Source organism: Micromys minutus (assembly GCF_963924665.1).
Source record: "Micromys minutus genome assembly, chromosome: X".
Taxonomy (NCBI): domain Eukaryota; kingdom Metazoa; phylum Chordata; class Mammalia; order Rodentia; family Muridae; genus Micromys; species Micromys minutus.
The window spans coordinates 102,706,935-102,721,522 of NC_137970.1; the positions used below are offsets into that span (position 1 = coordinate 102,706,935).

General features: G+C 37.4%; 1 protein-coding gene across 1 annotated transcript; it reads left to right on the top strand.

Moving 5' to 3' along the window:
- The first annotated feature begins 389 nt into the window (after positions 1–389).
- On the top strand, positions 390–1,044 carry LOC308416032 (peroxiredoxin-2-like). Its single transcript, XM_080911059.1, has one exon. It carries the CDS (start codon positions 457–459, stop codon positions 1,033–1,035), a length of 579 nt encoding a protein of 192 aa, XP_080767185.1. The 5' UTR covers positions 390–456; the 3' UTR covers positions 1,036–1,044.
- The last annotated feature ends 13,544 nt before the right edge of the window (positions 1,045–14,588 follow it).

Genomic DNA, 14,588 nt, shown 5'->3' on the forward strand with positions numbered 1-14,588 from the left:
AGACCCATGGCTCCAGTTGCATATGCAGCAGAGGATAACATTGTCGGGCATCAATGGAAGGAGAGGTATTTGGTCCAGCAAATGCTCATTTTCCCAGTGTAGGGGAACACCAAGGTACTAAGGTGAAAGAGGGAGTTTGGGAGAGGAAGCACCTTCAGGGAGGCAATGAGATGGGAGGGGAGATGGAATTGGGGAAAGGGGATAACATTTGAAATGTAAATACAGAAAATATACAATAAAATAATTTAAAAAATGATATGTTATAAAATTATACTTAAAAAGTCAAGGCCCTGAGGGTCATCAAGTCCAGCTCTCATCTATCCACAGTTTTGGAGACCTTCTTGCTTCCACAGAAGACCTTCCAATTAAGAAGTCATACAGTAGGTTCTGAGATCTCTTTCCTGTCTCTCTGTTCGTGTCTGGTCGTCCTCGTGTCCGGCTCTTGCCCACGCAGTCATGGCCTCCGGCAGCGCGCACATCGGAAAGCTTGCACCTGACTTCACAGCCACGGCAGTGGTGGATGGCGCCTTTAAGGAGATCAAGCTTTCAGACTATAGAGGAAAGTACGTGGTCCTCTTTTTCTACCCACTGGACTTCACTTTCGTTTGCCCCACGGAGATCATCGCTTTTAGCGACCGCGCTGAAGACTTCCGAAAGCTAGGCTGTGAAGTGCTGAGAGTGTCTGTGGACTCTCAGTTCACCCACCTGGCGTGGATCAATACTCCACGGAAGGAGGGAGGCTTGGGCCCCCTGAACATCCCTCTGCTTGCTGATGTGACTAAAAGCTTGTCCCAGAATTACGGCGTGTTGAAAAACGATGAGGGCATCGCTTACAGGGGCCTCTTTATCATCGATGCCAAAGGTGTCCTTCGCCAGATCACAGTCAATGACCTGCCTGTGGGATGCTCTGTAGATGAGGCTCTCCGTCTTGTCCAGGCCTTTCAGTTTACAGATGAGCATGGGGAAGTCTGTCCTGCTGGCTGGAAGCCTGGCAGTGACACCATCAAGCCCAATGTAGATGACAGCAAGGAATAATTCTCCAAACACAACAGGTACACAGTAAGCCTGAATCTTGGATCTCACCTGTGCCCTTACCTGGATGTCCTGTGCTGGCCCAGAAAACGCTAGATCTTCCTGCACACTCTGAAGGGGCTGGAGGCTCATTACCCACCCGGAATCTGGTGAATTAGTGACCCTGCCCTGAGTACACCCAGCTGGGCCCAGGTCTATAGGAAACCAATAAAGTATTAGGGACAGTGAAAAAAAAAAAAAAAAAAAAAAAAAAAAGAAGAAGTCATACAGTATTTTTTTTTTTTAGTCAATAACATCTACCACTTTAAACTTGACTCATAGTATCTCACATACAAAGTATTAAAATAGAAATTGTTTCTTATTCAATTTTGCTTTTTATCACTTAGAAAAGGAAATTTTAGAATACTAGCATATTTCTCATTAAGTAAAATGAAATCAAACTCATGTTTAAAATGCCCTATAATTATTTCATTAAAGCCCTCTCAAATCGTTTCTTGTAATTTGATACTTAAATAAATGGCATTGTAAAAATTTATCATGGTTTTAAGGAAGGATAGATGGATGTTCTATTTTACATACTTGTTGGTATTAGAAATAACACTTTTAAGTAACCTTTCTAAACTGTGACTTAGTATTTCTACTTTGTTATTTTTATAAGTCAATAGTAATCTTGACTATATAAATCTTAATATATTAAAATATTTTTAGTGTTCAATTTTTTTCTCAGAGTATCTTTATATGTTTATCTTTTAGAAGAAAAATTGGGGAATTTAGCATGGGGTACTTCCATAATATTAAGAAATGTTATTTTCTGACATTCCTTTGACTGGGATTTCTAGTCCACATGACTGGTTGACAAGATATAGGTGGACGTTTGAGGTGGACAAAGCTTTGAGCCTGCCCTTCACACAACAGATGCTCAGCGTGTAACAACTACAATGTGGTAGCAGGAAAGAAGAGTGAAGGGGATAAGCAGAGAAAAGGTGAACCTGGTGAGAAATGGAGTCAGAATCACACAGAGAGTAGTGTCTGAGCTGACAAGTGTAGGCTATGATTCACAGGTAGGAGGATGACTGTGCCATTATGCCTGCAAAGACAGGCAAAAATTCAATGATTGCTGTGATTGCTATTAAAAATGCACTAGTCCAGGTTCTCAAGGGCAACACATATGAAGATGTGATAATTCATAATGACTGTGTAACATGGTAGATTGGACATGTGCCATTAGCCAAGACAATGAGGAAACATGCATCCCTAGAAAGAGAAATGTGGTCATCTAGGCAATGGAAATAGATGGTATAGGCAATAGCTGAGGTAGTCTGTTTTGACACTGGATTGTTGGAGTAGTAAATGCTAAGGAAATATATGTTGCTTTGGAAAGCAAAAAAGAGATGCAAAGATCTACATCAGTATTAGCCAAAATAGTGAGTATATCAGTGGGGTCTAGTAAACTACTACCATCGTGAAATAAATGCTATCATGAGATTGTTGGATGATTAAACATATCCAGAAGGATGAACAATCTCTTCACTATTAACAGTAAGCAGAGTGTCTCCTTTGTTAGAAAAACAAGTTTAATTCATTTAATTTGGAAACTATTTATTGAATTTTTCTTATGTTCTCAGTCCCTGTATCAGACACTATAAGAAAGACAAATATATAAAACAAATAATGCTGCTTGGACATTTATGTACTTATTTGGGATATAAAACATTCTTACATTGAACAAAGTTTATATAAAAATTAAAATAGTTCTTTGTTTACACCTATGACCTACAATGTGGGCCCAGACCATTCTCACTGTTTCCTTATACTGTACATCAATCAATCACTACATCCCCTTGGCCTTTGGTCCAGTGAAGGCTCATTTTTCCTGTGTAGGAGAACACCAAGGTGCTCAGGTTGGAGAGGATGGTTAGGAGATGGAGCACTTTCTAGAGGCAATAGGAGGGGAAGGGAAGATGGGATTATGGGAAACGGATAACATCTGAAATGTAAATGCAGAGAATTTCCAATAAAATATTTTGGGGAAAAAAAGTAAAGAAAACACGTTTTGCAATATTTAGCATCCTTTCATAACAAAAGTTTTAGAAAAACTAAGAATATAAGGGACATACATCAAAATAATGAAGAGAGTTAATAGCAGTTCCACAGCCAACATCAACCTAGATGTAGAGAAACTCAAAACATTTACAATAAAAACAGGAACAAGGCAAGGTTATCTAGTCTCTCCATACTAAGGTGGTTGGAATAAAAAAACTGCCATATGGACTCATAAGAATTATGTGAGAATTGGCCTTATTGGAGTAGGTACAGCTTGTTGGAGGAAATATGTCACAGGGTCTAAACTTTAAGGTATCAGAAGGCCAAGCTATGCCCAGTGGCTCAATCATTTCCTGATGCCTGTCAATCTAGATGTAGAACTCTCATCTACATTTCCAGCATCTTGTCTGCCTATGTGTTACTATGCTTCCTGCCATGACTATAATGGACTACACCTCTTAACTATAAGCCAACACCAATGAAATGCTTTTCATTATAACAGATACTATGTCTCTTCATAATCATGATGTCTCCTCATTGCAATATAAACCCTAGGATACCTACTCAATATCACATTTGAAGCCTTGGCTAGTGGAGTAAGAAAACTATAGGTCATCACAATGGCACAAATAGAAAAGTAAGAAGTAAAAGTTTCTTTATTTGCAGATGATACCATTCTATACATAAATCAGATAAAAATCAACAGGAATCTTCTAAAACTGATAAACTATTTCAGCAATGTAGCTGCATTTTAAAAATTAACATGAAAAATTAACTTCCTTTTTATATAAAACTGATAAGCAAACTGGGAAGAAAATAAGGGGAAAAACACCTTTCAAAATAGTTTCAATAAGTAAAATATCTGTGATATCTGCACCCAATTAAGTCAAAGACTTGTATAATAAAAACTTTAAGACAAGAAAAAAATGAAGATGTCAGATGATAGAAAGATGTTGGTAGGATTAATAGAGTAAAAATATCCATCCATCCAAAAGCAATCTGAAAATTAAACTCACTTCTTCACAAAATTCTAGCATAATTTTTTACAGATCTTTAAGAGACACTTTTATGCTTCATGTAGAAAAAAATGAAGATAGCTAAAAGCTAACAAGAATATTAAGAGAACTCCTGGAGGTATCCTTGTCCCTGACCTGAAATTATATTAAAAAGCTATAATATGGCACAATAATGAATGGAATAGAATTGAAGACCCAGACATAAATCCACATAACTATGTTTGCCTGCTTTTTTTTTATAAGGAGGGCAGAAATATACACTAGATAATGACAGCACTTTCAAAAAATGGTGTAGACCAAACTAGATGGTGCATGTAGGGGAATAGATTCATACTCATCACTCTGCACAAAACTCAATCTCAAATGGATTGCAGATCTCAACATAAAACTGGATACACTGAACATAATAGAAGAGAAATTATGAAATAGTCTTGAACTCATTGGCATAGGAAAAGAGATTCTGAAAAGAGCACCAACAGTGCTGGTACTAAGATCAACAATAAATAGGACTTCATGAAATTGAAAAACTTCTGTAAGACAAAAACACTATCATTGAGACAAATCCACAGACCCCAGAATTGGAAAAGAATTTTTTACCAACTCCAAATTTGATAGAAGACAATTATATAAAATATATAAAAAACTAATTAAACTAGATATCAAAAGACAATGTAATTAAACAGATCTAAACAGAGAATTCTCAATAGAGAAAATTCAATTAGCCAATAAATAGCTAAAGACAGGTTCAGTGTCCTTAGCCATCATGAAAATGCAAATCAAAACTATTCTGCAATTCCATCTTATACCTATCAGAATGGCTAACATCAATAACACAGTGCTGCTGAGAATGTAAAATAAGGGGAACATCCATGCACTGGTTTTGGGAGAACGAACTCATACAGCCAGTATGAAAATTGGAGTGGAGGTTTCTTTTAAGGTTGGGAATAGATCCATTTTAAGATCCAATGATAACCACTCATGGGCAAATGTCCAAAAGGTTCTTCATCTTATCACAAAGATACTTCCTCAACCATACTCACTGCTAATCTATTCACAACATCCAGAAACTGAAAACAGACTACATGTCTCACAAAAGAAGAACATATAATGTCCATGTGCATTACATGTACATGTACACAATGGAGTACTACTCAGCACTCCAAGTGACATCATGCAATTTGTAGGAAAATGGACATAAAAAAATCATCCAGAGTGAGGTATTCCTGATGCAGAAACACCAATAAGTTATGTTTTCAGATATATGTGAATGATAGTCAGCTACAATCCATAGAGCTGCAAATAATAGGGTTAGAGTGTGTAGAGGAAACAAATCTTGTTAGGAAGGAAAAAATAGAATAGATAATAATGAATGTATGGGGGTATGGCTAGAACAAGAAGGACAAGTAGGCAGGGGAGATTGAGCAAGGTAATACAGAGAAAGACAGCTAATATTATGTGGTATTTGAGGTATAGTGTGAAAACCTAATACAGTACAAAGTTTCTAAAATGCATTCATTTATGAAGGCTACCTAAACTGAATATGCCAAATACTGGTGAATACAGTCCCAACTAGCCATGTTTTGTAACCAAACAAAGATTTCAGTATTGAAATTGGGTTACGTATGATTTAGTTGTTGACCAAAGGGATACCATAAGAATCTGCAGACAACCCAGACTATTGCCAAGGCAATAAGTTTCTCTCTACAACTTGGCAGCAAAGTGACTCCTATTTCTATTGTCCTTGGTACAGGAATATATTCTGCACACTACCAAGAGAAGAAAAGAAAGAAACACCAAAGAGAAACACAAACATCAACAAAATTTTTGGTCCACAGTGGTTTCTTGCCTACAAGATATGCTATGTTACAAGTGGCACAAAGTTGTTGGGAGTAACTAACCAGTATTCAATTCTACGTAAGGACCACTCTATGAGATGAAACCAGTACCTGGCACGGCCTGAGTGATCAAGAACCTAAGATTAGATTGTCTTGGGACCCATGAAAAAAACAAAATACTACTGGTCTTAAAACAAAACAAAAACAGAATGAGGAAACTAATGACATTCTGTGAAACTCATTGACTGGTGCTTCATTTAGTTATCTTCAGAAAAGCTTCCTCCTGCAGCAGATGGGAACAAATAGAGAGACCCACAGCCAGACATTATGTACACACAGAGAGACCTTGAATCACTGAGCTCTAAATGTGGTGTCTCTATCAAATTCATTCCTGTAGAGCTCAGATAACCCCATAGAATAGAAGGCAGAGATAATATAAAGTCCAGGAAGAATAGGAGGACACCAGGAGAATAAGGCGCTCTCAGTTAACACTAGAATAGCTCCTAAGAACTCATAGAGACAGAAGGTGCAAGCATTGCAACTGAAGAGTCTGTACCAGGACCTCTGTGCTTATATCATGGTTTCTGCTTAGTGTTTTTATGGGATTCCGAATGTGTTAAAAAAAAAAAAAAAAAAAAAAAAAGTGGGTCTCTCATTCTTGTGTCTTCTCTTACACTCTTTACTCTACATTGGTTTGTCCTATCTAACATCATTGTCATAGATTTTGTTTTATATTGTTGTGTTTTTATTATTATCCCTTAGAAGTCTGTTCTTTTTTTTTCAAGGAGAAAGGTAGTCAATCCAGATGGGAAGGGAAGGGAGAAATAGTGGGAGGGAAAAGTATAATAGGTTACATTATGTGAGAAAAGAATATTTTTGATACAAGAAAAGCTCTTATTATTATATGAAAAGTAAAAAATATTAAAACTTATTTTAATTTCACCTAGAATAAAATTATAAACATTGACCAAGATATGCAAGATGTTAAATTACCTGATTCTCAACCTTGTATTAGACTGTTTCTCTTCTTGGGTATACTATATCCTAAATATAACCTCTTCATAAACTCTTATGAGCATGCTTTCATCTTCAGGATTTGAACATCATTCATTCTTTTGTGAATAGTTTTCTTCTCTTCTTTCCTTGGTGAATCTATAATCATTGATATCTCTTATTAAATGATTTTACTAAAAATAAATCTATTAGTCTTTCTTAAAATAAAGCTTATTCTTTTTACAAATATTCATATATACCAAAGTTGTCTTGAATTACCTTTGTTATTGTATCAGATTTTATATTCATGTGAATACTCAGTTTTGAACTTTTACTATATTATAAGTTGCCTCAGTTACTCTTGTGTTGTGAAAATGAACCATGTACTTATGAAAGATGTTAGTTTGGAATGAGTTAGTTCCAGAAGGAGAGTCCACAGTGGTAGAGAAGACATGGCAACAGGCAAACAGGATCAGGAAACTGAGAAATCATATCGTTATACACATTCAGGAGGCAAAGAGAATGACCTAGATGTGAGGTAAGACTGTTAAACCTCAAATTCTACCCAGGATGACATACTTATAACAATGCTCCTCCTTCTACAGGTTTCATAACATACATACATATATATATATATATGGAGAGAGAGAGAGAGAGAGAGAGAGAGAGAGAGGAAATTTTAAATTCAAACTATCAAAAGGAAGGTAGAAGTCTCTCTCTGTGTCTCTCTTTCACACACACACACACACACACACACACACACACACAAACAAACATTGTGGTCAGACATTCTACAACTAAGCTACTCTGTAATAACATCATTTGTTTTAAAAATCAAAATCAAGGCAATAAGACAGGAGGATATGGGACCTTGAAAGGCACCCTGGTTTCTGGTTGAGCTAAGTGTAGAAACACGGGTGATCCTCAAAGGGGCAACAGGTGTTTCGCCTGACTTCTGGGATACGAGGCCTGCCACTAGCCACAGCCTTCCCTAGATTTGTGAACATCCATCCCATAAGGGCAATGCCCAAAGCCCCTCCATAGGTAGAGGATGTGACCACAGGTCACTTAGGTTCAAGACAGATCTCCATTATAATGAGGTACCTAAAGACTTGAAGGCTTAGCCAATAATGTTTCCTTTCCAGACACTCATCCCTGCAAAGTGTGTTTAATCTCAGGGTCGCCCTGAGACATGAGCTATTGTTCTACACATACACTTTCTACCATGACAGTAAATGCCTTAAAATCATGGACTGTCTCTTTTCATCAGGATCTGCCATGGGAGCCATAGAGAAGCCCTTCACTTATAGAGCCGCTATCTAAACTCCCATAGAAGGCCTCTCTATGATCCTAGCCATGGTCACCACTAAACCAAGCCCAAGCCTGCAGCCCACTGCCAACAAGCCAAGGACTTTCCCTATGGGAACAGCCAGAGCTCCTCTATTTCCCCCCTCAGCCTTGAGCTACATCCAGCCTGTGGACTCACACTTTGTTCTCAGCACTTCTGTAGCATCATGGTACCGTGGTGTCCAAGAACCTAAGAACCACACTACCCTGGCCTCCTCACAGGCTTCGGGACCCACTCTCCAAGCCAGCTCAGGCTGTCTGTCATCAAGACCTCAGACTGTTTCCCTACCCAAAGAGCAGTACCCTGCAGCTGCCCTTCAGCCCAACACTCACCTGGTAATAGCATGGAGTAAATGCTGTCAACTTTCCACATACTCCTTCCTAGAGTGGCCTTGCCCTATAGCAGAGCAGACAAGGGATCCCCCCTGACACACTAACCCTACACAGGAAACTCTATACAAATTAAGGTTTTATGACTACACTTAATATTCTTCAATATTGAAATGTTAGTTCACTTCATCTGAGATGCAGGGATGTAAATATCTTTTCCCAATCTGGTGGTTGCCATTTTGTCCTAATGACAGTGTCCTTTGCCTTATAGAAGCTTTGAAATTTTGTGAGGTCCCATTTGTCAATTCTTGATCTTAGAGCATAAGTCATTTGTGTTCTGTCCAGGAAATTTTCCCATATGCCCTTGTGTTCAAGGTTGTTTCTCAATTTCTCTTCTATTAGTTTCAGTGTATCTGGTATTATGTGGAGGTCCTTCATCCACTTGGACCTGAACTTTGTACACGGAGATAAGAATGGATCAATTTGCACTCTTCTACATGCTGACACCAGTTGAACCAGCACCATTGTTGAAAATGCTATCATTTTTCCTCTGGATGGTTTTAGCTCCTTTGTCAAAGCCCAAGTGATCATAGGTGAGGGATCATTTCTGGGCCTTCAATTATATTCCATTGATCTACCTCCCTGTCTCTGTACTAATAGTATGCATGTTTTATCATGTTTGCTCTGTAATACAGCTTGAGGTCAGGGACAGTGATTTACCCAAAAGTTTTGTTATTGTTGAGGATAGTTTTTACTATTCTGGGTTTTTTGTTATTCCGAAGGAATTGAGAAATTGCTCCTTCTAACTCTATGAAGAATTGAGTTGGAGTTTTGATAGGGATTGCATTGAATATGTAGATTGCTTTCAGCAAGATGACAATTTTTACTATATTAATCTATGAGCATGGGAGATCCACCTTCTGAGATCTTCAATTTCTTTCTTCAGAAACTTGTAGTTCCTGTCATAGAGATCTTTCAATTGCTTGGATAGAGTCACACCAAGGTATTTTATATTATTTGTGACTTCTGAGGGGTATTGTTTTTATAATTTCCTTCTCAGCCTATTTATCCTTTGAGCAGAAAATTGGATCTAGGACCTGAAGACCCAGCTATTTTACTCCTGGGCATATACCAAAAGTGGGGGAGCATCCTCATAGAAGCAGAGGTGGGGAGAGATAGGATAGAAGGTTTCTGGAGGGTAAACTAGTAAAGGGAATAACATTGTAAATTTAAAAAATATCTAATAAAAGAAAATAACGCAAAAAAAGATGAAATGTTAGTTCCCCTTAAGATGTATGGGTCTAGAGACCCCCATTCCTCTTACAACCTTAGGAAATTATGGTTATATTATTATCAATTAATAAAGATGAGATACTCTGGTTGTCTACCCCTGTCTCAGAGTAATTCTATTTCAAGAGATCCTCGGCTGTCTAGGCTTTAAATATTTTGCACAATGGCTTACTTCTTAGATGCCATTTCACCCATGCCTAACTTTAATCTGTTTGTTGAATGAATGAACACCTTTTATTGGCATCTTCTGTCTTACACAATGTAAAGAAATTGATATAAAGAAATTGATATAGCTGAAATTGTGTTCAAGTATATGAAGAAAATATGGTTTGGATGGGAAAAAGAAATATGATGAGAAATAATCAATATCTCATAATATTTACCCTTTCTTACATCCTGTAACTCAAAAATAAACTTCAATATCTTGCCTTTTCAACACTCTGTAATTTTCCCCTTTCAAGAATAGATGATTGTAGGAAAATGATGACTAGAGGTTATTGTAGAATCAGAAAGAGGTTTGTTTGTTTATTCCTTTGCTCATCTACCAACATTTTTATTGACTTTGTTCAAGTCCTCATGACTATCAATGCTCTCTCAGACAAGTTTGTAACTGTAGTCATTTTTCTAGATAGTCTCTAATATATCTATCATGATTAATCACATGTCAGCATTTTGGGAGATTCATGGCTGCAAACCGATGAGGGCTTAGTTAATTATGCAGATGAAAAATATTTTCTAAGGGTTTGGCAGCCATAAGCATCATCTACCCTGGTGGTATAAGTAATCTCCTTAGACTCTTTAATTAGGAAAGACTGCAAATGTTAGAAGAAACAAGGTAATTATGGACAAGCTGTCTTAGGGTTTTATTGTTGTGAAGGGACAATATGACCATGGTGGCACCTCTTTAAGGGACAACTTTTAATTGGGGCTGACTTACAGTTTCAGAGGTTTAGCCATGATCATCATAGAAGGAAGCATGTCAGCATCCAGGCAGACACAGAGATGGAGACGGAGTCAAAAGTTCTGCATTTTGATGCAAAGCCAGCCAGGAGAAGACTATGTTACACAGGGGTTAGTGCTTAAGCACCAGGAGTCCTCAAAGCACAACCCTACAGTGACACACCTCCTCCAACAAGGCCAAACCTATCTCAACAAGGGCACATCTCCTAATAATGTCCCTCCCTGTGGGCTATTTAACCATGTGAGTCCATGGGGGCTAAACCTATTCAAACCACTGCACAAGCCATCCGTCCAACATGTAATTGTAATAGGATCCTCAATAAAACCTGATGAGGAATGAAGGTATTCTAAATAGTAATAAGAATAAAGGATAGAAAATCCAAGAGTATATTTAGCTATGAGGTAACATCTAGGGACATTTTTACTTATCAGGCAGCATTGTTCTGTCCTGTTTTACAAAAAAGGAAAAAAAGAGAAAACCAGGATATGTATAGTAGAGGCACAATATGGTGAGGTGGGAGTGCCTCTGCAGGCCCAAGCATAGATCTCAGCCACCCCCCTCCCCAGGTACCAGCCATATAACAGACAATGTGAAATAGAGTTTATTTAGGATGTGGGGACGGGAGCTAAGGTAGGAGTAGAGACAGAGAAAGGCAGAGAGAGGGGAAGGAAAAGGCCAGCCAGGAACACACAGGAAGAGAGTGGGGGAGGGGAATAGGGAGAGAAAGGATAGAGGTTAAAAGAGTAAGAGAGTAGGAGAGTAAAAGAATAGGGGGGAGGGTAAGCAACCCCTTCTATAATGAGTCAGGTATACCTGGCTGTTGCCAGGTAACTGTGGGACAGAACCTAGAAGGCTTGCTAACACATTCTACGGTGTTGAGAATTCTGTTTGTTTCTGAAGGCTTGGTTTGTTCTATATATTCTCTCAGGTTTGGAATCAGAAAAGAGAGCAAACATGAAGAGTCTTTTGGAATTTAATTAGTTTGAGATAAAAGTTGATAACCAGAATATCTCATCTTTATGCACTGATGACACTATAGCCATAATTTCCTAAGACTGGTAGAGTAATGAGGTTTCTGGTCCAAAACATTTTAAGGGAACTAACATTTCATGCTTGAAAGACATTATTAAGTTTAATCATGAAACCTTAGCTTTTATATAGTTTCCTGTATCTTTTAACCTGGAGGATTGTAAACAAATGTAAGTATAAGCAGCTAGAAAACAACATATTTTTGTGTGTTTATATGATCTGAGTCTCATCAGATCAACCATATTTTTGTATTGAATAATTCAGTGTTTTAGCACTGTGAAAGCCAGAATGTTGCATATCTAGCTAGACATATGTAGAGATTCCCACACATATCTTCACAGTCTTTTTTTTAAATAATAAAATCTTTTTGGGAAAATATTTCAGATGCACTTCAGGATTTTTCTTAGCACAAATCTCCCAGTAAAGGCTTTCCCGGTTACCTATCACACATAGCTTTGTTATACAAGAATATTCAAGAATTTCAATTTCAATTTTAAAATTAAAGAATGCTGGGAGATGTGTCTTCTCCCCCACCCACATTCTCCTAGAAGCTTATAAAAACTCCAGGTGTACTACCTGGAGTATCTATTACTACAGGCTGACATTTCTGTTCTCCAGATGAAGCAGCAGGCATGGTAGCAAGGTGCTTTGGACCACAATAGAATTCAATAATATCACTATCAGTTTGACTATAGTGTTTACATATTATTTTTCTGATCTGTAAAGTTGAAATAGCTATAGAACCAGCTTCACTGGAGTTTCAAGCAGTATACTCCTTAGTTGCTATTATTTTTAAAGCATTCCGTTTTATAAAATACAGTGTATTTAAAAGTGATTCCATCTGATCTGGTGAAGAAAAATTAGAACCAGAAACAGGTAGTTCTTCCTAAAGCATGGAAGAAAAAAAAAGAGGAAGGGCTTTAAAAAGTCACCAAGGTGGGATTAGAACAACTTAAAGTGTAGAGATAGGGCAAGTGACTCAATAGTAAGACTAATACGAATAAACAAAGACAAATACAGCTTTAGCTATGCAGCTCTACAGCAGCCTCATGACAAAAGTAACACATGTTTTCATGATAAAAAAAAAGTCAGTAGTATTTCCAAGACAAGTTTACGGTGTTCACAGGCATGGATTCTCTGGGTTTTGGTAATGCAAACATTTGTCTTGTGGAGAGGAGTACCATTTTGTTATTCTGTATGCTTCAGAGAACAGTGTCTCACTGCCACCTTAAGAGGGAGCCTCTTAAAACTGAATTACCCTGGGGGCCTGAGAAGAGAGAGAAGTCACAAATCAGGTAGCTTGATTTTTATACTGCGACAGCTCCAAGATGAGAAAAAGCAGGATATCCATATGACAGCAAATTTAAAAACAGTTTACGGTGGACTGGACTCAGAGAGTATTGTTTGTATCTCTGCCTTAGGCACACCAAAGCACCTTTCATCAATTGAAAATAAACCTGAAGTTTGATAGTCCTAAGATTGAGGTCAACAAGTATGTCAACTTTACAGCCACTTGTGTGCCTTGTTGCTTTCAAACTCTCAAACTACTCCGGCACTCTCCTGACCTCCAGAGACAGTCTTCCAGCAGGGAAATGAATAACTAATATGTCTTGAAAATATAGCCCAGCTTCTCTGCCTGTTCAGTTTTTGGTAGTGTGATAGCTTGTAATTACCATACATTTGGGAGACACATTAACATAGATTAATCTTTGTAAGCATTGTGATCTAAGAAAGTTCAAAAGTTTGGAGAATCTGCCTTATCCACAGACTCTAAAGCTAAGTGACCAACAGAAACCTTTGGTGGTCAAAAAATGGAAGTAAATAAATTAAGGAGAGTTGGTGTGGATATAAAATATTGGTCCAATATGAGCCAAACACCAGAATAAAACAAGCAATAATCCAGAATTTCAACAAACTTTATCCAAGAACATATAGCTGGCAGTCCCCAGTTTTAGAGAAACAAGGAATCTGTTGCTACAAATACATTTTTTTTTCAATTTTTCCAACCCCACATGCCATATTGATTATATTAATCTTTAAAAGTATTTAATTTTTATTTTATGTTTAATAATTGCCAACAGTTACATGAAGGCCCTGGGTATCCTGGACATGAAGTTATAGAGGGCTGTGAGTCGCAGTATGGGTGCTGGGAATTGAACCTGTGTCATTTGGATGCAAATTCAGTGCTCCAAACTTCTGAGTTATCTCCCCTAGCCAACTCTACTAAACTATTGAGTTCAAATATAATACTTGGTGTAATATCAACCAGGGGAAGACTTCAAAAGTTTACTAGGAAGACTTGTTAGTCACCTCAGAAAAGATGTAAGTAATATTAATTCAATCCAGAACTTGAAGATGAATGCCAGCTACATAAAAGTCAATAAAAGGAATGACAAAAACCAACAGCATGGATGAAAGAGCCAGCAATGCAGAAGAAAAAAATTAAAAATACAACTGAGATTAAAAAAAAGAACTAAATGGAAATTATAAACTCAATAGATCAAATAAAAATATTAACAACTGTTTAAAAAGAAATAAGTTGGCATGAAGAAGATAAGGCCTAGATGCCAAAGACAAAGAAATACTATTTTCAAACTTCAATAAGATAGACAAAATAATAGTTATGTCATGATGGCCCAAAATTTGGGAACCAGAAAACTTAAGTTGATAGAAGAAAGCACTGAGCTCAAAAAGTTATAGATGTATACTCAA